The following is a 25,583-nucleotide window of genomic DNA, read 5'->3' on the forward strand; positions in this document are numbered from 1 at the left end:
TGGACCATTCAAAGGCCCATTGAGTTTGGGTGGGAGTGTCCATTCTTTCTGCGTGAAATTGGAAGTTTTAAAACAGAGCATCAGGGAAAAATAAGAAGCCGCTCCTTAAAACACCTATCGGCCATTTGAAATTAACCACTTGTTTTGTGGAATCTATACTACAGAAGGATGCCATTCAGCCCGTCCTGTCTGTCCTAGCTCTTTTAAGGAGCTATCCAGTTAGTCTCACGGTCCTGTAGTCCACCTTCTCAGTTGATTTCGAACCTCGTTATACACGTGACACCACCCTCCCTCTGAAAATTAAATCACTTTCCTCATGATAATGAATTAAGTGTGACCATGTTACATTTTGATCTGATTTATTGTTGTCACATGTATTAGCGTACAGTGAAAAGTGTTGTTTCTTGCGTGCTATACAGGCAAAGCATACCATTCATAGAGAAGGAAAGGAGAGAGTGCAGAATGTAGTGTTACAGCCATAACCAGGGTGTAAAGAAAGATTACTTAATGTGAGGTAGGTCCATTCAAAAGTTCGATGGCAGCAGGAAAGAAGCTGCTCTTGAGCCGGTTGGTACGTGACCTCAGATTTTTGTATCTTTTACCTGACAGAAGAAGGTGGAAGACAGTATTTTTAGGGTGCATGGGGCTCTTAATTATGCTGGCCACTTTGCCAAGGCAACGGGAAGTGTAGACAGACTCTATGTGGATACGAGGCTGATTTGTGTGATGGATTGGGCTACATTCATAACCTTTTGTAATTTCTTGCAGTCTTGGGCAGAGCAGGAGCCGTACCAAGCTGTGAAACAACTAAAAGGAATGCTTTCTATGGTGCTTCTGTAAAAGTTGGTGAGAGTCATAGCTGACATGCCAAATTTCCTGTCTTCCAAAAGAGTTGAGGTGTTAGTGGGCTTTCTTAACTATAGTGCTGGCATAGGGGATACCAGGAGAGGCTATTGGTGATCTGGACACCAAAAAACTTGAAGCTCTTGACTCTTTCTACCTTGTCTTTATTGATGGACAGGGGCATGTTCTCCTTTACGTTTCCTGAAGTCGATGACAATCTCCTTCGTTTTGTTGACATTGAGGGAGAGATTATTGTTGCCGCACCAATTTACCAGATTCTCTATCTCATTCCTGTACTTTGTCTCATTGTTTGAGATCTGTCCCATTATGGTGGTGTCGTCAGCAAACTTGAAAATCGAATCGGAGGCGAATTTGGCCACACAGTCAGAGGTGTACAAGGAATACAGAAGGGGGCTGAGAATACAGCCTTGTGGGTACCGGTGTTGAGGATGATTCTGGAGGAGGTGTTGTTGCCTATCCTTAATGGTTGTGGCCTGTGAGTTAGGAAGTTCAGGATCCAGTTGCAGACGGAGGATCCGAGACCCAGGCAACGGAGTTTGGAGATGAGTTTTGCGGGAATAGTAGTGTTGAAGGCTGAGCTGTAGTCAATAAATAGGAGTCTGACATAGGTACCTTTGTTAGCTAGGTATTCCAGCGTTGAGTGCAGGGCCAGGGAAATGGCGTTGGCGGTGGACCTGATGTGGCAGTAAACAAACTGTAGTGGATCCAGGTAGTCTGGGAGGCTGGAATTGATTCATGCCATGACTAGCCTTTCGAAGCACTTCATAATGATGGATGTCAAAATGTGGAGTTTTTTCAAGGAGCAGCTACTGCGAGTCCTTGATAGGTATGTCCCTGTCAGGCATGGTGGATTTGGTAGATCTAGGGAACCGTGGTGCACTAAAAGAGTTGAGTCGATGGTTAAAAAGAAAAAGGAGGCTTATGTTCGGATGAGATTGGAGGGCTCAGATAGTGCACTAGAAAGCTTTAGATTGGCTAGGAGGGAGTTGAAGAGTGAGTTGAGAAGGGCTAAAAGAGGACATGAGAAGACTTTGGCTGATAGGATTAAGGAGAATCCTAAGGCGTTCTATAGGTATGTCAAGAACAGAAGGTTGGTCAGGGCAAGATTAGGGCCAGTTACAGACAGCAGGGGGAAGTTGTGTGTGGAACCGGAGGAGATTGGAGAAGTATTGAACCAATATTTCTCTTCGGTGTTCACGCAGGGGGACATGAATATAGCTGAGGAGGACATTGGGTTGCAGGGGTGTAAAATAGACAGTATTACGGTTGATAAAGAGGATGTGCTGGAAATTCTTGAGGGGCTGAAAATAGATAAGTCCCCTGGTCCGGATGGGATCTACCCTAGGATTCTCTGGGAGGCTAGAGAGGTGATTGCAGAGCCTCTGGCTCAGATCTTCAGGTCGTCATTGGTCTCTGGTGTAGTCCCGGAGGATTGGAGGATAGCGAATGTTGTCCCATTGTTTAAGAAGGGGAACAGAGACTTTGCCGGGAATTATAGACCGGTGAGTCTTACTTCTGTTGTGGGCAAGGTTTTAGAAAAAATTATTAGGGATAGGATTTATAGTTATTTGGAGTGTAATGAATTGATTAGAAATAGTCAGCATGGTTTTGTAGCGGGTAGGTCGTGCCTTACTAACCTTATTGAGTTTTTTGAGAAGGTGACCAAAGAGGTGGATGGGGGTAAGGCAGTTGACGTGGTATACATGGATTTTAGTAAGGCGTTCGATAAGGTTCACCATGGTAGGCTTCTGCAGAAAATGCAGATGTATGGGATTGTGGGTAATCTAGGAAGTTGGATCAGGAATTGGCTATCAGATAGGAGACAGAGGGTGGTGGTGGATGGTAAATATTCATCATGGAGTGCAGTTACGAGTGGTGTGCCTCAGGGATCTGTTTTGGGGCCACTGTTGTTTGTAATTTTTATTAATGATCTGGATGAGGGTATAGTTGGGTGGATTAGTAAATTTGCTGATGACACCAAAGTTGGAGGTGTGGTAGATTGTGAGGAAGGGTGTCATAGTCTGCAGGGAGACTTAGATAGGTTGCAGAGCTGGGCCGAGAGGTGGCGGATGGAATTTAATGCGGAGAAGTGTGAGGTAATTCACTTTGGTAGGAGCAACAGATGTGTCGAGTATAGGGCTAACGGGAGGACTTTGAATAGTGTGGATGAACAGAGGGATCTAGGTGTGTGTGTACATAGATCCCTGAAAGTTGGGAATCAAGTAGATAAGGTTGTCAAGAAGGCGTACGGTGTCTTGGCGTTTATTGGTAGGGGGATTGAATTTAGGAGTCGCAGTGTAATGTTGCAACTGTACACTACTCTGGTGCGGCCGCACTTGGAGTACTGTGTGCAGTTCTGGTCCCCGCATTACAAGAAGGATGTGGAGGCGTTGGAGAGGGTGCAGAGGAGGTTTACTAGGATGTTGCCTGGTATGGTGGGGAGGTCCTATGAGGAGAGACTGAGGGATCTAGGGTTGTTTTCGTTGGAAAGAAGGCGGCTAAGAGGGGATCTTATTGAAACATATAAGATGATTAGAGGTTTAGATAGGGTGGATAGTGATAGCCTTTTTCCTCGGATGGAGAAAGCTAGCACGAGGGGGCATGGCTTTAAATTAAGGGGGGGTAGCTACAGGACGGATTGCAGGGGTAGGTTCTTTACCCAGCGGGTGGTGAGGGATTGGAATGCCCTGCCTGCTGCAGTTGTAAATGCGTCTAGTTTGGGGGCGTTTAAGAGATCTCTGGATAGGTTTATGGACGAAAAGGGATTGGTATAGGCTAGTGGGTCATTGTTTTTGTAACTGGTCGGCGCAACATCGTGGGCCGAAGGGCCTGTTCTGCGCTGTAATGTTCTATGTTCTATGTTCTATGTCAGAGCCACCAGACGATAGTCATTAAGGCACTCTGCTTGATTTTACTTAGGTACAGGATGATGGTGGAGGCATTTGCCATTTGGCCCTTCGAGCCTGCTCCACCATTCATTTTGACCATGGCTGATCAAAAAAATTCAATATCCTGATCCTGCCTAAGCCCCTAAATATATTGTTTAACCCTAACCATTTGAGGAAATCCTGTTGCTTCAGGTTTTACATGACTTAAAATCCAGAAGAAGTCTCCATTGATACTTTTTTATTATTCGTTCTTTGGACATGGGTGTCACTGGCTAGGCCAGCATTTATTGCCCATCCCTAGTTGCCCTTCGCAAGGCCATTTCAGAGGGCAGTTGAGAGTCAACCACATTGCTGTGGCTCTGGAGTCACATGTAGACCAGACCAGGTAAGGACAGCAGATTTCCTTCTGTAGTTTCTTGCGGTCTTGGGCAGAGCAGGAGCCCATACCAAGCTGTGATACAACCAGAAAGAATGCTTTCTATGGTGGCATCTGTAAAAGTTGATGAGAGTCGAAGCTGACATGCCAAATTTCCTTAGTCTTCTGGGAAAGTGGAGATGTTGGTGAGCTTTCTTAACTATAGTGTCATTCAATATAGTGGACAATATAGCATCATTCAGTATAGTGGCCTGAAAATGGTATGTCTGTTCCCTCTCTCCTTACAGATGCTGCCAGACCTGATAAGTTTTTCCAGCATCCTCCGTCCTTGACACAATCTCTGTGTTTTTATTCCACCTTGTTTTAATAACGTACTTTAAACTTGTTTCAGGAGGATCAGCTGAAATCGCACGAGGCCAAGCTGAAACAGATCTCCACTGAGCTGACCGAGCACCGTTCCTACCCCCCTGACAAGAAGGTCAAAGCCAAGGAGATTGATGAGTACAGGCTGAAGGAGCACTACCTGGAGTTTGAGGTAGGGCTGGGGGAAAGCTTTACGCCCTTCCTTCTTCCGCTGTAAAGTTCATTAATTAGTGTCGCAAGGAAGGCTTACATTAACACTGCAATGAAGTTACTGTGAAATTCGCCTAGTCGCCACAATCCACCACCTGTTTGGGTCAATGCACCTAACCGGAATGTGGGAAGAAAGCGGAGGAAACCCACACAGGCAAGGGGAGAACTCTCAAACTCTACACAGACAGTGACCCAAGCCAGGAATCGAACCTGGGTCCCTGATGCTGTGAAGCAGCAGTGCTAACCACTGTGCGCAATTGAGTTTAAAAAAACAGCAGAGGCAACGGGTTAGAAAAGTAGCGCCTTTAGGTGTGTGGCAACGCATTGTCTGGGTCTTTGAGCACTTTGGTGGAAAGTATCAAAATAAGGATAGAATGGGTACGATTATTAAAGGGGAACTGATTTCAATCAGCACACCTCGACTCCATTATTCCTGTTCTAACCCCACATCGTCTGAACTCGATATTCTCATGAGCAACACCATGCAATTGTAAGTAATATCAATAATATTTTCCTATTGCAGCTCATGTTCGAATAGCTAGACTCTTCACTGCAGTATCTTGCCTGTTCCGGATTATCCATGATCTTTCTGCCTCAGCTGTGCAGAAGTGTTCCAAACAAGTATAACCCTTATAGTTTTTCCAAATATGTATTTTAAATTGCATTTCCGCGTCTTAAAAATATTTAGCGAGGTAGCCTCCACCACTTCAACGGGCAGAGAATTCCAGAGATTCACCACCCTTTGAGTGAAGAAGTTCCTCCTCAACTCCGTTCTAAACCGCCCCCCCTTTATCTTGAGGCTGTGCCCCCTAGTCCTACTGTCCTTTCTGAGCGGGAAGAGTCTCTCCACCTCTATCCTATCCATCCCATTCATCATCTTATACGTCTCAATGAGATCTCCCCTCATTCTTCTAAACTCTAACGAGTACAAGCCTAGTTTATTCAGCCTCTCCTCATAGCTCAACCCCCTCAACTCCGGTATCAGCCTAGTAAACCACCTCTGCACTCCCTCCAAGGCCAAAATATCCTTGCATAAGTGCGGCGACCAAAACTGCACACAGTACTCCAGCTGCGGCCTCACCAATGCCCTATACAGCTGCAGCAAGACCTCCCTACTTTTATATTCAATCCCCCTCGCTATGAAGGCCAGCATCCCATTCACCTTCCTGACCACCTGCTACACCTGCAGGCTGGGTTTTTGCGACTCATGCACAAGGACCCCGAGGTCCCTCTGCACCGTCGCCTGCTGCAGTTTTTTGCCACGTAAGTAATAGTCCTTCCTACCATTATTCCTACCAAAGTGGACCACCTCGCACTTGCCAACATTAAATTCCATTTGCCAGTTCCTGGCCCATTCGCCCAGCCTATCTAGATCCTTCTGCAGACTCTCCACACCCTCTGCGCAATTTGCCGTTCCACCAATCTTGGTGTCGTCAGCAAATTTCGACACCATACACTCGGTTCCCTCCTAAAAGCGAGGGGATTAAGGGTTATGGGGAGAGGGCGGGAATGTGGAACTGAGCCACGACAGTTCAGCCATGATCTTACTGAATGGCGGGGCAGGCTTGAAGGGCTAGATGGCCTACTCCTGCTCCTATTTCTTATGTTCTTATGATCTGTCTGCTTCTCCTGATATGGAAGCAATACGTGTTAACCCTATCCAAAAATACAGACCTGAGTTCAAATCCAATCGGGGTCCTATGTCGTTATTGGACCCTGATTAGCCAAAACTTGTGAGGTTCCTACCTACTTCTAGTAGACACCTCAGCCATTGAACTGTGTCAAACAGTGGCGGCTAACACCTCCTGACTCCTCAAAGCCTTTCCATCATCTACAGAGCACAGCACGGTGGCACAGTGATTACACTGCTGCCTCACAGTGCCAGGGATCCAGGTTCAATTCCTGGCTTGGGTCATTGTCTGTGTGGAGTCTGCACATTCTCCTCAGGTCTGCCTGGGTTTCCTCTGGGTGCTCCAGTTTCCTCCCACAGTATGAAAGACGTGCTGGTTAGGTGCATTGACCATGCTAAATTCTTCCTCAGTGTACCTGAACAGGCGTCGGTGTGGTGACCAGGGGATTTTCACAGTAACTTGTGACACTAATAAATAAATAAAAGTCACGAATGTGATGGAATAATTAGCTCCAACAACACTCAAGAAGCTCCATCCAGAACAAAGCAGTCTACTTGATTGGTACCCCTTCCACATACTTTTTCTCCCTTCACCAGTGATGAGCAGGAGCAGCCGTGTGTCCTGTCTACGAGATGCACTGCAGGAACTCACGGAGGCTCCTTCAGCAGCATCTCCCAAAGCCACAACCACTACCATCCAGAAGGACAAGGGCAGCCGATACCTGGGAACACCACCACCAGAGGTTTCTGTCCAAGTCATTCACTACCCTGACTTTGTAATATATTGGCCGTTCCTTACTGTCGCCAGATCAAAATGCGGGAACGCCCTCCCTAACAGCACTGTGGGTGTGCCTACACCTCGGGAACTGCAGTGGTTCAAGAGGGCAGCTCACCACCAACTTCTCAAGAGCAATTCGGGATGAGCAATAAAAGCTGGCCTAGACAACAACACCTACATCCCGTCAATTAATTTTAAGAATATTATGTTGGTGGGATTCCAGAGAGAGCGAGGCGGTGAGGTTGAATAATGTATGGGTGTCCATTTCCCAATGGGCGTGGTGGGATGAGATTTTCCACCTTCATTTTTGACACAGCTTTGAAAATGGTTGGAGATGAGTGAAGTTCAGTGTATTTAACTAGAGTGACGCTCGCTGGGGGGAATCAGCAAAACCTGCGTGATTTGTGGAGGCCTGGTGGATTTGAGTAAATGTAAAGTCATTCATAATGCAGAGACAAAACTTTTCCTCTTTAAATCACTTTCAATTGGTACTCATTGAAACTCCTTTAACCATCAGAATTGTTTTACATATTCCACAGGATGATATAACCATTCCTCAGATTAGAATGGATGCCTCCGTTAATATCTTATAATTTCCTCCTGATTCTGGGTCTCTCAATGCACAATTCCTTTAGTAATCTATCTGTGCAATCCGAATGGATCTTTTAGAGGCAGGAGCTAAGGTAGAGAGGTTGTAGTGTAGACTTTCAGGAGATGAACCATCCCAAACATTTTGAATGAGCACATCCAGTTACGGTTTTTGCTTCCTTAGACACTGTCAATGTCGTTTGCTATGGAGGAATATCTTAAGAACAAAATAAATTACAGCACAGGAACAGGCCCTTCGGCCCTCCAAACCTGCACCAACAATACTACCCAACGGAAATAAAATCCCCTACCCTTCTGGGGCAGTATCTCTCCATTCCCATCCTATTCATGTATTTGTCCAGATGCCCACTGGAAGTCACTATCATTATTCCACTACCTCCCCCAGCAGCAAGTTCCAGGCACCCACCACCCTCTGGGTAAAAGATTTGCCCAGTACATCTCCTTTAAATCTTGTCCCTCGCACCTTAATCCTATGCCCCCTAGTAATTGACTCTTCAACCCTAGGAAAAAGCTTCTGACTATCCATGCCCCTCATAATCTTGTAGACTTCTATCAGGCCACCCCTCAACCTCCATCGTTCCAGTGAGAACAAAGCAAGTTTCTCCAACCTCTCCTCAAAACTAATTACCAGGCAACATCCTGGTAAATCTTTTCTGTACCCTCTCCAAAGCCTCCACACCTTCTGGTAGCGTGACAATCAGAATTGAACACTGTATTCCATGTGCGGCCTAACTAAGGTTCTATAAAGCTGCAAAGTGACTTGCCAGTTTTTAAACTCAATGCCCCTGCTGATGAAGGCAAGTATGCCGTCTGCCTTCTTGACTACCTTCTCCACCTGCATTGCCACTTTCACTGACCTGTATGCCTGTACACCCAGATCCCTCTGCCTATCAATGCTCTTAAGGGTTCTGCCATTTATTTATATTTCCTGTCTGTATTAGATCTTTCAAAATGCATTACCTCACATTTGTCTGGATTGAGCTCCATCTGCCATCTCTCCACCCACATCTTCAACCAGTCTATATCCTGCTGTATCTCTGATGGTCCTCATCGCTGTCCACAAATTCACCAACCTTTGTGTTGTCTGCAAACTTACTAATCAAACCAGTTATGTTTTCCTCCAAATCACTTATATATATATGACAAACAGCAAAGGTCCCAGCACTGATCCCTGAGGAACGTCACTTGTCACAGCCTCCATTCAGAAATGCACTATTTCACTGTCACCCTCTATCTTCTATGGCAGAGCCAATTCTGTATCCGCCTTGTCAGCTCACCTCTGAGCCCATGCAACGTCGCCTTCTGCACCAGTCTACCACTGAGGGACCTTGTCAAAGGCCTTACTGAAGTCCATGTAGACAACATCCACCGCCCGACCCTCATCAATCATCTTCGTCACTTCCTCGAAAAACTCGATCAAGTTAGTTAGACATGACCTTCCCTTCACAAATCATGTTGCCTCTCGTTAATATGTACACTTTTTTCCAAGTGGGAGTAAATCCTGTCTCGAAGAATCCTCTCCAATGATCTCCCTATCACTGACGTAAGGCTCACTGGCCTGTAATTACCTGGATTATTCTTGCTACCTTCCTTAAACAAAGGAACAATATTGGCTATTCTCCAATTCTCTGGGACCTCCCCTATAGCCAGTGAGGATACAAAGATTTCTCTCAAGGCCCCAGCAATTTTCTCCCTTGCTTCCCTCAGTGTTCTGGGCTATATCCCATTAGACTCTGGGGACTTGTCTACTTTAATGTTTCTCAAGAACCCCAAAACCACCTCCCTTTTGATCTCAACATGACTTGAACAATGAGTGGGCCAACCCTTTCCCTGGCTACCCTCCTTGCTCTTTATTTATGTTTAAATAACCTTGGGATTTTCCTTAATCCTGTTGCCAATGTTTTCTCGTCACCCCTTTCAGCCCTCCTTACTTAAGTTTATTTCTACTTTGCTTTGTCTTTGAATCCATGGAAGCCTCACAAAGGAAACTGGACCTAAACTCCTGTCCTTCCCAAAGTCTCTTTTGAGGAGTGTTGCAGGTGATTAAGTGTGCTTGTGATACCTAGATTGGAATGATTGTTATTGAGCACTGAATTGTTGCTGAAATGCCAACCCAGGTTGCTCTATGCTATACCTGAGTAACTTTACCTGGAATGTTTATTGCAGAGAAGTAATTTGCAAGAAAGTGCAACTGCCAGTGACAGACATGTAGCTTTCTGATCCATTTTCATGGCACAAATATAGAACAAGCAGAATGATAACTTGAATATTTTTTAAAGTTCGGTGTTAATGGAGGGGTCAGTACGATACCAAGATTTGAGTATTTGGGAGGCCTAGAAGTGCACTATGACTGGGATTTTCAGAAACTAAACAAATGCTGCTTTGCATTTGCATTGATATGATTTCTGTAGACTATTCACTGCAATAGATGTGAATCTAAATGCTCTTCATGTAGAAAAGTCTTGTTTCCAGTGTCTATGAAAACTGGAAGCACCAACATTCCTCAGCCAGGATGTGCTAAGTCTCCGGAGAATGAAGTCCCTTCACCAAAATCCCTTTATTTACAACAGCAGTACATGGAGTGTGAGCGGTCAGCAATCTACCTCTGGGGGTGCCAGAGGAACTGACACACCCGGTTAAGTGCAGGGCAAAGACTCCCTGATTGGCCCATCAATTGGATCCTTAATCAAGGAGTTCATACTCCAATAGGCCAACCTCAATGGCCTGACTGAAGTCAGACTTCGTGGTGAGGGACCGTCAGCTTGACCTCTCACCTGGAAGTATCTATCACATTTCCAGCAAAGTTATGGCAGAGGACCAGGAAAAGCTCCCTGAGTAAAACCCTGAGCTAGAGTTCTTCACTGGTTAAATGGTTGAAGATACTGCTCGGGCTAATATCAAACCATATCCAGCAGAGGTTTCTGCTTTGCTACACTGTAATATTAACCTCAGGGCCCCAAGGTGGGAGGCTTAGCGTGCGTTTCTTATCACTGCCTAGTGAGTACTGCTGGTGTGGGTGTGTATGTATACACATGCCTTGCATCAGACTCCCTCCACAATTGAAGTGTCCACACTAGTACATGAATGGCCACTTGGGCAAGAGTGGGCAACACCTGCCTGCATTAGGAATTAGTGCCTGATGTGACAGCATGGTACTCTTGCCTCATTGTTCTGTCATTGAATGAGAGGCAGGGATCACTAACATACTCCCCAGCCACCATTTACTCTGCATTTTAAGTAATGCAGCAGCCTTTCTGTTCAGCTAGAGATCGAGTTCCAATGTGAAAGTACGTTACTCTTTCAGAAGAATGACTGAGCAGCTTTCCTGATGCTCTGAACCTCTTTCACGAAAAGAAGCACTGATAAATAACAGAAGAATTCACCAATGTTGGTGATGGTGTGATATAGGGTTGTGCCCCAATAAGCAACACGTAGGATTGCATTTTAAAGGCAGAGTTGCCAAGAAATGAACAGAAGATCACAAATTCAAGACTGATGAGTCCTTTTATTTGCCCACTCTTGTAGGGAGAGGTGATGGTGGAGTGGTATGTCACTGGACTGGCAATCCAAAGGCTCAGACCAATGCTCTGGGGCCACAGGTTCGAATCCCACCATGACGGTGGGTGGAATTTAAATTCAATAACTAAATCTGAAACACAAAGCCAGTCTCAGTAATGGTGACCATGGAACATTGTTGTAGAAACCTGTCTAGTTCATTAATGGCCTTTTAGGGAAGGAAATCTGCTGTCCTTACCTGGTCTGGCCTACCTGTGACTCCAGACCCACTCTGAAATGGCCTAGCAAGCCACTCAGTTCAAGGGCAACCAGGGATGGGCAACAAATGCTGGCTTTGCTAGGGCCCACATCCTATGAAAGAATGAAAAATTACCCTGAGAGGCAGATGTTTCACCTCTGCCTGAACCTTGACTGGCTTTTGTCCTAGTTTCTAGATGGTCAGAAGTACACTCTGTGTAAATTATCATCGCAGGTTTCCTTCTGCAATCACACGTGATCAGATTGAATTGACGGAAGCTAATGGGAATCTATGGCGAGTGGATGTTCTCTTTATGAATAGTTCTGGGGGAGCCAAACAAAATGCATTCTCACCATCTAGCGAGCCCATATTCTTTTAAGACAATTGGGAATATCAGAGTAGAGAGTTACCGCAAAAAATGTATATAACTTGTATTTTTGTGTGTGTGCGCGTGCGTGTGTGTTTTGAGCTCTGGAATTCCATCCCTAAACCTGACTGCCTGTCTAACCATGTCTCCTCCTTTAGACACTGTCCTTCCTAAAGCCTCCCTGCAGCCTGGCCTAATAGTTCCAAAGACAGCTTGCTCTTAGATTTTACTTGCTGCCGCTCTGCGGGATGTATTGTGACATTAAAAGCTCTTCGTCACAAGAGTTGCTTTTTGTCACATGAATGTCAAAAGCCTGATCTTGTTCAGTGCACCAAATGCAAAGTTGGAAAAAGGTAACTGGGGTGATGGAGAATAACTGTTCCGGTTGATTCTGAGGCATCCTTTGCCCAAAACCATGGGGCTAAGTGGGAATGCTACTGTCAACGTGACAGATCTGAAAGTTCATCTTGCTTCAAAGCAGATGTCTGCTTCTCGCCAGCCTCCTCGATGTCAGTTGGATGCCTGTCCATGTTGGGAAAACCCTGCTTAAAACCTGTGTGCCTGCAGATATTGGTGTTACGATCCACATGTATCCAGGCGTAAACATTCCTGCTACTTGAGAACAGAGGTTGTCTTTCTGTAGGCGAAGGAGGCACGTCAAAGGGCTGCCCAGGGTGGCGAACAAATGGCCATGAGTGGGGAGGAAAGACGGAGAGAGATTCCAGGGGGAGCAGAATGTAGGAACAAGGCACTTCAGAACAGAGAAAGCCGGCCGCCAAATTGAAAGAGCAGAAACATCAAGCTGTTGGAAGGCTGGAGTTTGATCAGGAATTAAGTGCCAAAAATTACCTATGAAGCAGGCAATTTATTCATGACTGAGCGAGGCAGTAAACACAAGCACAGTGTTTATGTTCTGCGTAAGCCTCGCCGAGTTCTTGATTCTGCACTGCAAGATGCTTGGAGCAAGCAAATTGACGAAAGATTCATCGGAAGCTTCAATCTGCTGCCTTTTTTAGCTTGGTGATTTTACACACACTCTCCTCGGCTATCAGAGGCCCCTCAGCAGAAATTGAAATAGAAACTGTGCTTCATTCTGCTCTTCTAATTGGAAATTAGCTTCAAAGTGAGATGTTGAATTTAGCGAGAGTGCTGTTTTTCTCGTGCCTTTTGGTTCAGGCTTTCAGGCAATGTGAGTGATGCTTTTAACACCTTTACAATCCAAACACAAACTACGTCACTTTGCGTTTAGGTAACGAGAAATTCATTTCAGGATTCCGTTTCTAGTTTCATCCATTTCCTCCAAATCTGATGCTCCTTTCCAGGGAACAGTGTCTGCGAAAGGACACCCACTTAATCCCAACTCTTGATAATCGTCCGTTCAAGTTGGACACAAGGCCCAGACGTTAAAAGGGACACGGGGTTCGCCTTTTGCTCTCTGTCACGATGTTACTTTTTGTCACATCGCCACTTTACATGACTGTCAAAAGGCTCACCGCAAAAAGTGGCGAGCCTGTGGAATTCATTACCACAGGAAGTAATTCATGCCATTGAATGTGTTCAAGAAGCTGCAGGTATAGCAGTTGGGGTGAATGGAATCAAAGGTTATGGGGATAAAGCAGGAGTAGGCTGCTGAGTTGGACGAACAGCCAAGATTGTGATGAATGGCGGAGCAGGCTCGAAGGCCCGAATGGCCTCCTATCTTCAATGTTTCTGTTTGTTCAACACACTAAATTCAAAGTTGAAAATAGGTAATTGAAGCAATAGAAAGTAACTGTTCCACTTTATTCAGAGGCGCTCTTTACCCATAGCCATTGGGCTATGTAGGAATGGAAAAGATTCCACTGTTAACATGACAGATCTGGAAGTTGGAAGATGTGCCACATTCTTCCTCTTCTACATTGCAACCAAAACAACTGTCCATCCCCCCACTTCAGTTATCTCCTCCCTGCTGTCCCAAACTCTGCATGAAATTGTTCCATCTCAACTGTCTGCTCATCCTCCTCCTCAACTCATAGCCTTGCCACCTAGTTGCAGAATGTGTGCGATGGTAAAGGTTCAGTTTAGCCTTGGAGTTTTTTTATTGTGGCCAAATTCTTGTTCGCCACTGTGTTGTGGGCAATGTTCCTTCAGCCACCCTCACCCCCTCAGTGTCTCAGCTAATCAGGTGTTAGTTTTGAGGTCTTCCCTGGTAACAACATGTCCATCACTTCTGAGAGTATTAGATCACTCTGTATGCTTCCCAATGGCATACTGGTTAGCCTCCCAGTACCAGGGCCCCAGGTTCGATTCCCATATTGGGTCACTGTCTGTTCGGAGTCCACATGTTCTCCACCAAGACTGCGTGGGTTTCCTCTGGGTGCTCCGGTTTCCTCCCACAGTCTGAAGGCATGCTGGTTAGGTGCATGCTGTCCATAGGGGATATGCCTTACCTGTTGCTCCTGTGCAACATCAAAGGAAATCCCATGCAATGGATGTAATTACATTTGTGATCGGCAAGAGAACTGCTTGCCTCAGAGTGAAGCACCTCGTGTACGAGATCCTGTATCATCTACTGCAAGAGTCACCGCACTGATGACGCAGAAATTGAAGCCGAGCTTTCATTCAACAGAGCCATGGTGGGAATCCTTTAGAGATCCAATTAAATGGTCAAACTACAACTGGTGTGGAATGCAGGAATGATCAGGAGAGATTGGCATTCTGCAGAGAGGCAGGATCTGTCAGGTGTTCCAGGGTGCTGTGGAGGACGTGGCAATGGAGAAACCCAAACAGGGAACTAGAACCATAGGTTTAAGGTGAGAGGGGGAAGATTGAAAAGGGACTTGAGTGGCAACTCTTTCACACACAGGGCGGTGTGTATATGGAATGAGCTGCCAGAGAAAGTGGCTGACGCAGATACAACAGCAGTATTTAAAAATGATGTGGAGATGCCGGCGTCGGACTGGGGCGGCACAGTAAAAAGTTTCACAATGCCGGGTTAAAGTCCCAGCAGGTTTATTTGGGATCATTAGCTTTCGGAGTGTCGCTCCTTCATCAGGTGAATCTTTTAACATTTAAAACAGCATTTGGTTAAGTACATGGATGGGAAAGGATTAGAGAGATATGGGCCAAACATGGGAATTGGGACTAGCTGGGAGGACACTGTGGTCGGCATGGACTGGTTGGGCCGAAGGGCCTGTTTCCATGCTGCATTGTTGACTCTATAATGCTAAGATCTGTTGCTTCAAATTAATGCAGTGAGAAGTGCAATACTAATTATCATTTTCCTGCATAATGGAAGAATGAGCAGGGCAGGGCTGTACGGTGCTATATAAATACAAGTCCCTTCCTTTAAATAAATGAATGACTCAGGCTATTTGAGACACACTAAGTGTTGCAGCTTGGACTGTCTTAAACAGCGAAATATAACGTATTTGTTATTCTCACTGTGTTGTTTGTAAAATGGATTATTGAAGTTTCTGCCTTCATCTCCAGTTGAAGCAATAGAATCTTTTCAATTTTTCCTCACCCTATTAGAAAGGAAACGTTTGATTTATTTCCTCTCGCTCTCTGGCTTTCACCACGATGGAGCATGTATGCACAAGGGTATGGACTTCTCTGCAGCTCAGGGCACTTCCATGCACCTCGTCAACCAGAAACCAGATGTGCCTCTCCAGGGAACAAACTGTGTTGCAGTGCGTTTGTCGGCATCAAAACCTAATGACTGACCTGTCGGAACTCCCACAGGGTTTACTCCACCACTTAATCAGAGCCTAAAGTACAAACAGCGGCATTAGTAATTATTCAGCATTCATTTAGCAGCTCTTTAATTCAGTGTAACAGTAATTAAATTATTGACTGATGAGTTTGATAAAGGAATTGATGTACGAGGCCCTTTGGTAACATTAAGTGTGCTGAGAGCATTTGTAATCAGTGCACTCGAGGACGTGCTGCAATGTATACAATGTTTGTGGGTTTAAGGAGGAGGACATTGGCCGCATTAAAGCACTTACTTCCAACATCTGTTAATTCCAGCTGTAGTCCCTCACATTGAGCCTCACCGCTGAGAAAGACTAAATATAATGGCAATTTCGGGGAGACGATGGGCCAGCGTTATTATTGCTGGACTCTTAATCCAGAAACTCAGCTACAGTTCTGGGCTCCTGGGTTTCGAATCCTGCCACGGCAGTTGGTGGAATTTGAATTCAATAAAAATATCTGAAATTAAGAATCTACTGATGAACTTGAAACCATTCTTGATGATTGGAAAAACCTGGTTCACTAATGTCCTTTGGGGAAGGAGATCTGTCATCTTTACCTGGTCTGGCCTATACATGACTCCAGAGCCACAACAATGTGGTTGACTCTCAACTGCCCTCCAAGGGCAACTAGGGATGGGCAATAAATGCTGGCCAGCCAGCGATGCTCATGTCCCATGAAAGAATAAAAAACCAGAGGGGAAACTTGGTTTGAAAATTTGAACTCCTTTGCACATGTGATACTACTTTATTCATATAGGAGTTAATCTGTTTTTTTATTGATAGCCTCTTTTCTATCAATTTTTAGATGTATGCCATCCAAGCAGATCCTGCAGTTCCTAGTGTACAGTTACACTGACTTCCTGATCTCCATTGTTGGCACTGTTCCATTGTGTTTTAATCTCTTGATCTATCCCATCACTGAAGTTATTGTATCAGATGGAAGAATGTTTTAGTGAAGAAGCTAGGATCATGACTCCTATCATTATCACAATATTGTGTGAGTCACTTCTCTGCCCTGCTCTTTCGACACCACTTACTTTGCTAGGCTGTAGTGACACAAGTCCCATCTCATCACCAGCTCTGTTCCCAAGGCCAGAAAGGCATCCCTCAAACATGAGCCTTGAGGGTAACTCATTGACCCATGGCAGGTATGGCAACTGAGCCTGATTGTATCCTGACCTCGTGTCCTCACACATACTTGTTCCATGTGTATGGAACTCCTGACTCTTTTTATTCATTCATGGGACATGGGCATCGCTGACAGGCCAGAATTTATTGCCTATCTCTAGTTGCCCGAGGGCAGTTGAGAGTCAACCATATTGCTGTGGCTCTGGAGTCCCGTGTAAGCCGCAGCAGATTTCCTTCCCTAAAGGACATCATTGCACCAGATGGGCTTTTCAATAATGATTCCATGGTCATCAGTAGATTCTTAATTCCAGATTTGTTTTAATTAAATTCAAATTCCACCATCTGCCATGGCGGGATTCAAACCAGAACATTAGCTGAGTTTCTGGATTAATAGTCTAGCGAGAATAGCACCAGGCCAGCGCCTCCCCACTGATTCTTCCTTATCCAATACAGTATTGACCAAGCCTGTTAACTCATTCCGAAGCCAGATGGTGAATGGATCTTCAGTACTAGGTTTATTTACAAAATGTAACATTACATATATTAAGTAACTCTCTAAACAACACCCAATGCTTCACAAGTCCTCCTTTAGACATCTCTAAGCAAACTGGTGAGGTAGTTGTTTGGTAGCGCGGAAATCGAGTTTTAGGAACTTTAAGCTATCGTGCCGGATAATAACATCTTGATCAGATCATTGCTCGCTCTGCTTTTTGAAATTCATTTATGGGTGTCGCTGGCTACACCAGCATTTATTTCCATTTCTAAGTGCCCTCAAGAAGCTGATGGTGAGCTGCCTCCTTGAATCGCTGCAGTGATGTAAATACATCCACTGTGCTGTTAGGGAGGGAGTTCCTAGATTTTGACCCAGTAACAGTGAAGGAATGGCAATATGTTTCCGAGTCAGGATGGTGAGTGATTTGGAGGGAAACTTGCAGGTGGTGGTGCTCCCATGTAGCTGCTGCCCTTGTTATTCTTGACGGTAGTGGCGTGGGTTTGGAAGGTGCTGCCTAAGAAGCCTTGGTGAGTTATTGCAAAGTGTCTTGTAGATGGTACTCACTGCTGCCACTGTGTTTCAGTGGTGGGGAGATTGAATATTTGTGAATAGCATGTCAATCAAGTGGGCTACTTTGTCCTGGATGATGCTAAGCTTCTTGAGTGTTGTTGGAGTTGCATCTATCTAGGCAAGTGGAGAATATTCCATTTCACCCCTGACATGTCTCGTTGGGATTATTCCTAGCCTCTGACTTGTTCTTGTAGCTTGTTGTTGACACAGTCAACAACAAGCAGAAGACTTAATCCCACAACATCTTCCAGCACCCGCCAACAAAACATGATCAAGTGACGCAATCTGTCTCTTGTATATTTTTATGTAAAATATTATTTAGATGTCAACTTTGGTAACAGAAATTGTGAGAACATGACTGATATGGTAATCCTTCATTTGCAAACACTCCTGTAGCTTTTATATATTTTTTGGTTGTTGACTCAACTGTTTGTAGGTTGACTTTTGTTTTTTATATTGCCTTAACGAGACAGACTCCTATTTGTTGGCCTGCTATTTGAAAGCCATCGAAGGTCACTCAAGTCGAAGGTTTACACAAGAAGTCCTATCAATGTGTTTATGTGGCTAGTCCAGTTCAGACAATCAAAACTAGTCCAGGAGATCATGCTGAACCCAGTAAATCTTTTGTATGGGGTGATATCTGGCACAGCCAGAAACAGGTCCATCTCTCAGGTTTTGAAGGAATTGAGTGAACACTCATTCAGTTTTGCTCGGGCCTCTTGGTGTTACACTCGGTCAAATGCCGTCTTGATGTCAAGGGTTGTCACTCTCACCTCATCCCTGGAATTCAGCTCTTTTGTCCATATTTGAACCAAGGCTGTAATGAGGTCAGGAGCTCAGTGACACTAGCAGAACCCAAGCGGAGTTGCCAACCTTTCAGAAGTTCAACATTCTTTGGGGAAGAACCACCTCTTGGCATCTAAACTAGATCTGACCTTACAAAGATCAAATTTAAATTTGAAGATCAAATGCCCATTTTCTATGTCACAATGAAAATTAGCAGTTGGTATATCCAGAGTAACAATGGGTGTAAACTTCTAATAATTCTTATAACTGAGCATGCCTTCAGTGGTGAGTCAAGACATGTTGGTGAGATCTATTTACTGGGTTTGTGTTCGCACTCTGATAGTGTGGTGCAGACAGATATGATGTGGAGATGCCAGCATTGGATTGGGGTAAGCACAGTAAGAAGTCTCACAACACTAGGTTAAAGTCCAACAGGCTTATTTGGTAACATGAACTTTCAGGTGACTCACCTGATGAAGGGGAAGCGCTCTGAAAACTTTTAACAAAGGGTCACCTGGACTCAAAACGTCAGCTCTTTTCTCTCCTGCCAGACCTGCTGAGATTTTCCAGCATTTTCTTTTTAGGTTTCAGATTCCAGCATCCGCAGTAATTCGCTTTTATTAAGGGAAAAAGAATGGTGGTTGGTTTATGTCTAAAATCTGAAATGGGGACTTAAAGAACCCGTGTACTCGAGCTTGTGGAGGCTTGAATCCGTGTTTATGTTTGATTTTGGCCTCGGGTATAATGCACCCTTCTCTGTTGAAAGTGCAGTGTCGCGTTCTTGCACTGGACTGTTACAATGCTGACTTCTGTTGCAGAAAAACCGATACGAGACCTATGTTAAGCTCCTGAAGGAAGGAGGGCCAGACATGCTGCTGGAGACCGATGGCAATGGGATGAAAAAGTCGCACTCCAGCCCATCGCTGAACCAAGAGATGTATCCTGTAAATGCGAAAGTCAAACGCAATGTCTCTGAAAGAAAGGACTACAGGCCTGACACAGCCAACAACAAGCAGAAGACTTAATCCCGCAGCAGGAAATCATCTTCCAGCCCACCGGCCACCAAAACATAATCAAGTGACGCAATCTGTGACTTGTATATTTTTGTGTAAAATATTATTTAGATGTCAACTTTGGTAACAGAAATTGTGAGAACATGACTGATATGGTAATCCTTCATTTGCAGACACTCCTGTAGCTTTTATATATTTTTTGGTTGTTGACTCAACTGTTTGTAGGTTGACTTTTGTTTTTTATATTGCCTTAACGAGACAGACTCCTATTTGTTGGCCTGCTATTTTGAAAGCCATCGAAGGTCACTCAAGTCGAAGGTTTACACAAGAGGTCCTATCAATGAGTGCCAAATGGATACATGTCATTTCACAAACTGAGAATATTGTCATTGGCTGTGTACGAAACAGGGAGCAAGATGGCTGCTGAGCGTGCAGTCCCTTTCCTTTTTCCTTCATTTTTAATTCTTTTAAATTATTTAAAAACCAAACACTCTCTCAAGGGAAGTTGAAGCCCAGTGAAATGAATGTTTCTGTGGATATGTTTTTTCTTAAAGAAACAATGCTTTGTACAGTGCAGCTTACTGGAGATTGGTGAAATGAATGTTCTTCCTTTTAAGAGCTATTGGGCTGAATGCCTGGTTGAGTTTCGTTCGTTGCTAATTGGCAAATAGTTGTTTTAACTTGCTCATTTTCCTACCCCCTCCTCCCCTCCCTTAATCATCCTGCCTGTGAGATTATTTTACGCAGTGCGTTTCAGCCTTTCCTTCAAGCAGATACATTTGTGAGTGACCTCCAGTTTAAGGTGACTCTGTTGTGACCTCCCGCGCTCTTTTTTTTCTCCCTCCCTCTCCCGCTCCCTCTTCCTTTTCCTTTTCCCTCTCCCTCTCCCCCTCCCTCATATCTATCTTCCATCCCTTCTCCCCCTTCCCCCTTTTCCCCTCCCTCTTCCCCCCTCCCTCTTCTCCCCCTTCCCCTCTCCCTCCCTCTTTCCCCCCCTCTCCCTCCCTCCCTCTTTCTCCCCCTCTCCCTCCCTCCCTCTTTCTCCCCCTCTCCCTCCCTCCCTCTTTCTCCCCCTCTCCCTCCCTCCCTCTTTCTCCCCCTCTCCCTCCCTCCCTCTTTCTCCCCCTCTCCCTCCCTCTTTCTCCCCCTCTCTCTCCCTCCCTCCCTCCCTCTTTCTCCCCCTCTCCCTCCCTCTTTCTCCCCCTCTCTCTCCCTCCCTCCCTCCCTCTTTCTCCCCTCTCTCTCCCTCCCTCCCTCCCTCTTTCTCCCCCTCTCCCTCCCTCCCTCCCTCTTTCTCCCCCTCTCCCTCCCTCCCTCCCTCTTTCTCCCCCTCTCCCTCCCTCCCTCTTTCTCCCCCTCTCCCTCCCTCCCTCTTTCTCCCCCTCTCCCTCCCTCCCTCTTTCTCCCCCTCTCCCTCCCTCCCTCTTTCTCCCCTTCTCCCTCCCTCTTTCTCCCCCTCTCCCTCCCTCCCTCTTTCTCCCCCTCTCCCTCCCTCCGTCTTTCTCCCCTTCTCCCTCCCTCTTTCTCCCCCTCTCCCTCCCTCCCTCTTTCTCCCCCTCTCCCTCCCTCCCTCCTTCTCCCCCTCTCCCTCCCTCCCTCCTTCTCCCCCTCTCCCTCCCTCCCTCTTTCTCCCTCCCTCCCTCTTTCTCCCCCTCTCCCTCCCTCCCTCTTTCTCCCCCTCTCCCTCCCTCCCTCTTTCTCCCCCTCTCCCTCCCTCCCTCTTTCTCCTCCTCTCCCTCCCTCCCTCTTTCTCCTCCTCTCCCTCCCTCCCTCTTTCTCCCCCTCTCCCTCCCTCCCTCTTTCTCCCCCTCTCCCTCCCTCTTTCTCCCCCTCTCCCTCCCTCCCTCTTTCTCCCCCTCTCCCTCCCTCTTTCTCCCCCTCTCTCTCCCTCCCTCCCTCTTTCTCCCCCTCTCCCTCCCTCCCTCCCTCTTTCTCCCCCTCTCCCTCCCTCCCTCCCTCTTTCTCCCCCTCTCCCTCCCTCCCTCTTTCTCCCCCTCTCCCTCCCTCCCTCTTTCTCCCCCTCTCCCTCCCTCCCTCTTTCTCCCCCTCTCCCTCCCTCCCTCTTTCTCCCCCTCTCCCTCCCTCCCTCTTTCTCCCCTTCTCCCTCCCTCTTTCTCCCCCTCTCCCTCCCTCCCTCTTTCTCCCCCTCTCCCTCCCTCCGTCTTTCTCCCCTTCTCCCTCCCTCTTTCTCCCCCTCTCCCTCCCTCCCTCCTTCTCCCCCTCTCCCTCCCTCCCTCCTTCTCCCCCTCTCCCTCCCTCCCTCTTTCTCCCTCCCTCCCTCTTTCTCCCCCTCTCCCTCCCTCCCTCTTTCTCCCCCTCTCCCTCCCTCCCTCTTTCTCCCCCTCTCCCTCCCTCCCTCTTTCTCCCTCCCTCCCTCTTTCTCCCCCTCTCCCTCCCTCCCTCTTTCTCCCCCTCCCTCTCCCTTCCCCCCTTTCTCTCCCTCCTTCTTCCCCCCTCCCTCCTTCTTCCCCCCCCTTCTCCCCTCTTTTTTCCCCCCTCCCTCCCTCTCTCTTCTCCCCCTCTCCCTCCCTCCCTCACCTGCGTGATAGTGACTATAACAGTAGCGATACTTCAACATTTCAGACATCCTGTGCCAGTCACCCAATCTCCTCGCACACCCCAGCCCATCCCCAAATCCATAGCTGCTACTGAGCCAGAAGGCTGTATCCTGTACAGTGTTGGAAGGAAAATATTTTAAAATGCTTTTGTTTTTGAATGATCATGTGGCTCATTTTAAGCTTACTGTAAATGCCATACAAACGTGTTACCTGTATATGATGTGTCCTTGACAAGAATATAACAGATATATAGAAGGTACCATCTGAATTCCTTGATTGTATCTTTAAAGATTAGTATTATAGTGCACTTTAAACAGAATACGTAAAGTTTGACCACCTGTTTTTATTTTTTTTAAGAATATGTGTTTGTCTTCCATTTTTTTTGTATAATTCCAGGCACTTATGCTTGGGCAAGTTCTGTCGTCTGTAAGACAGGTTAAAGAGACAGTATTGCAGCAGAATTGCAATTGATCCGATGGAAATTTTGTTTGAAGTAGAAAATTGTGTCCAGAGGCACTGCTGTTATTGAGTTTCCCTCGCAATGAGGCTATAGTTTAATTCCCACCATACCAGTCAAGTAGGGGTCTTAGACCTGAAGGAATAGCACAAAACTTGTGCCTGATTGTGGACACAGTTTATCACATCGAGAGTGACAATCTCATCTCTTTTCTATAAAGGAATCACAACACCCTTGCCCTGCAGAATGCCAGTCATACCTTCTGCATCTGTAGATAATGAAAGGCTGTAATAAAATTTATAGTGAAAAGTGGTATCTGCTAAGTAATGTATTTTCAGGTGCAAATAGGTGTCTCTTTTCAGTGCCACTTGGTATTTCTCTGTGCTATAATGATATTTATTGACTTTGTTGCATCTTCACTCACTTCTATAGCCCAGTGGATCTATTTTTGTTGTCTGTATATAATAGATTTACTGTACAATAGTGCACAGAAAGCCTTCTTTCTGCTGCACACGTCCCTTGTTTTGCATGCTGTCCTCTCACAGAGACAAGAGCTCACATCAATAAATTCAAATGGATGTTATAGCGATTCCTGAGTTTTGTTTTTAAAAAAAGCCTTGTTTAATTCTCTCAATAGGCACAATGCTGTCATGTGCGCTATTCAAAAGTTTGTGCAAATTCCACTGGTGGAGGAGGAGATGTAAGCACAATGCAGCCTTGGAAAAGATGCTACCTAACAATAAGATAATGGAGCAGAATTAGGCCATTTAGGCCATTCAGCCCATTGAGACTGTTCCACCATTTGACCATGGCTGATATGTTTCTCCACTGCATTCTTCTGCCTTTTCCCTGTAGCTTTTGGCCCCTTACCAATCAAGAATCTATTTATCTCTGTCTTAAATCAGTTCAATGAGCTGGCCTCTACAGCATTCTGTGGCAATGGATTCCCCAAATTCGTCACCCTCTGGCTGAAGGAATTCCTCCTCATTGGTTCTAAAGGGTTGTCCCTTTCCTCTGAGGCTGTACCCTCGAATCCTAGTCTCTCGTATAATGGAAACATCTTGTGCACATTCACTCTATCCAGGCATTTCAGTATTCTGTAAGGTTCAATGAAATGCACCTTCAGCCATGGGCGGCACGGTAGCACAGTGGTTAGCACTGCTGCTTCACAGCTCCAGGGTCCTGGGTTTCATTCTCGGCTCAGGTCACTGTCTGTGTGGAGTTTGCACATTCTCCTTGTGTCTGCATGGGTTTCCTCTGGGTACTCCGGTTTCCTCCCACAGTCCAAAGATGTGCGGGTTAGGTTGATTGGCCATATTAAGAAATTGCCCCTTGTCCAGGGTGGCTGAGGTTAGAGGGATTAGTGTGTATAATATGTAGGGATATGGGGTTAGGGTCTGGGTGGGATTGTGTTCGGTGTGGACTCGATGGGCTGAAAGGCCTCTTTCTGCACTGTAGGGTTCTATGGTTCATTCTTCTAAACTTCATCGAGAATGGATCCAGAGTTCTCAGATGCTCCTCGTATATCAAGTCTTTTAATCCCAAGATCATTCTCGTGAACCTCCTCTGGATCTTTTCCAAGGCCAGCAGATCCTTCCTTAGATATGGGGCCCAACATTCCAAATGTGATCTGACCAGAGCCTTATAAAGCCTCAGCAATACATCCCTGCTTTTGTATTCTAATACTCGCAAGATGAATGGATATGTAGTTTTCCAGATTCTAGAAATGTACTCATCCCAAATCTAAGGGGTGCAAGTATCCCCTCTTTACCTGCTTTCAAGACACACAGTATACTAAGTTTAAATGGCCTCAACTCAGGCATTGAACAAAACATGCCTTCAATGGAACATTATCTTGAGAAAGGGCACCCAGGTGTTTTATGCACATAACAGAAAGATGCTGCAGTACGTTGTTAATCTAAAGGTTGGGTAGTGGCACGTGTTGGGGTTGAGTAGAGGAAGTTCCATCCTAAAGTTGGTTTTGATTGAGTACATCTAATCTGGGGTGGAATTTCCTCGCTTTTCCTTCCCAAAGTGTAAACTTGGGCCAGAAAAGCGTTGTGTAGACCCGCTGACTTTTCCTGCCGAATTTCTGGACACGCTGGGGGAAAATAAATCCAAGAGTCAAGTGCCATGACATGACGCTGCCAAGGTAGCAACTTAGGCTCCAGAACGATCACTTTTTAAAGTAAAGTTTATTTATTAGTCACAAGTAATGCTTACATTAACACTGCAATGAAGTTACTGTGAAATTCCCCTCGTCGCCACAGTCTGGCACCTATTTGGGTCGATGCATCCTAACCAGCACATGTTTCAGAATGTGGGAGGAAACCGGAGCATCCGGAGGAAACCCACGCAGACACGGTGAGAACGTGCAAGCTCCACACAGACAGTGACCCAAGTTGGGGATCAAACCAGGGTCCCTGGCACTGTGAGGCAGCAGTGCTAACATCCTTCAGGCAGCCCTCAGCCACTGTGAAGGTATTGCCTGAGCCTTCTCCTCTCCACCCCTTCCGTTCACTAGTATCCCCTTTTCAAAAACCTATTGCCAATCCTGTTGATGTGACGTCCCACCTCTGGGATAAGGGGGACTTTCCTATGTGAGAGGATGTCATGGCTGGGAGGCCTGTGTGAGTTTTTATTCATTTGTGGGACATGGGCATTGCTGGCTGGATGGCATTTATTGCCCATCCCAAGTTGCCCTTGAACTGAGTGGCTTGTTGGGCCATTTCAGAGGGCAGTTGAGAATCAACCACATCGCTGTGTCTCTAGAGTCATATATAGGTCAGACCCACGTAAGGATAGCAGATTTCCTTCCCATTGGAATCAGATGGGTTTTTCCAACAATTGACAACAGTTTCATGGTCATCACGATTCTTAATTCTAGATATATTTTATTGAATTTAAATTCCACTATCTGCCATGATGGGATTTGAACCAGAACATTAACTGAGTTAAGCCATCAACTCCCCATGTTTAAATGTTCGGGGCGATTGAGCAGG

The 25,583-nt window shown here is 45.9% G+C and overlaps 1 protein-coding gene across 10 annotated transcripts in view; it reads left to right on the forward strand.

The window, feature by feature from the left end:
• The window catches only part of psd3l (pleckstrin and Sec7 domain containing 3, like), a 334,929-nt gene extending 314,486 nt beyond the window's left edge, over positions 1 to 20,443 (forward strand). For all 10 annotated transcript variants that reach the window (XM_080195046.1, XM_080195047.1, XM_080195048.1 and 7 more), the window contains 2 exons: positions 4,520 to 4,663; positions 19,372 to 20,443. In XM_080195046.1, coding sequence (XP_080051172.1) covers positions 4,520 to 4,663; positions 19,372 to 19,578 — 351 coding nt within the window. In that variant the 3' untranslated portion in view covers positions 19,579 to 20,443. The remainder of the gene's footprint in view (positions 1 to 4,519; positions 4,664 to 19,371) is intronic.
• Positions 20,444 to 25,583: the final 5,140 nt, after the last annotated feature.

The sequence above is a fragment of the Carcharhinus amblyrhynchos genome, chromosome 1 (genome assembly GCF_965287045.1).
Source record: "Carcharhinus amblyrhynchos chromosome 1, sCarAmb.v2.hapA, whole genome shotgun sequence".
Taxonomy (NCBI): Eukaryota; Metazoa; Chordata; class Chondrichthyes; order Carcharhiniformes; family Carcharhinidae; genus Carcharhinus; species Carcharhinus amblyrhynchos.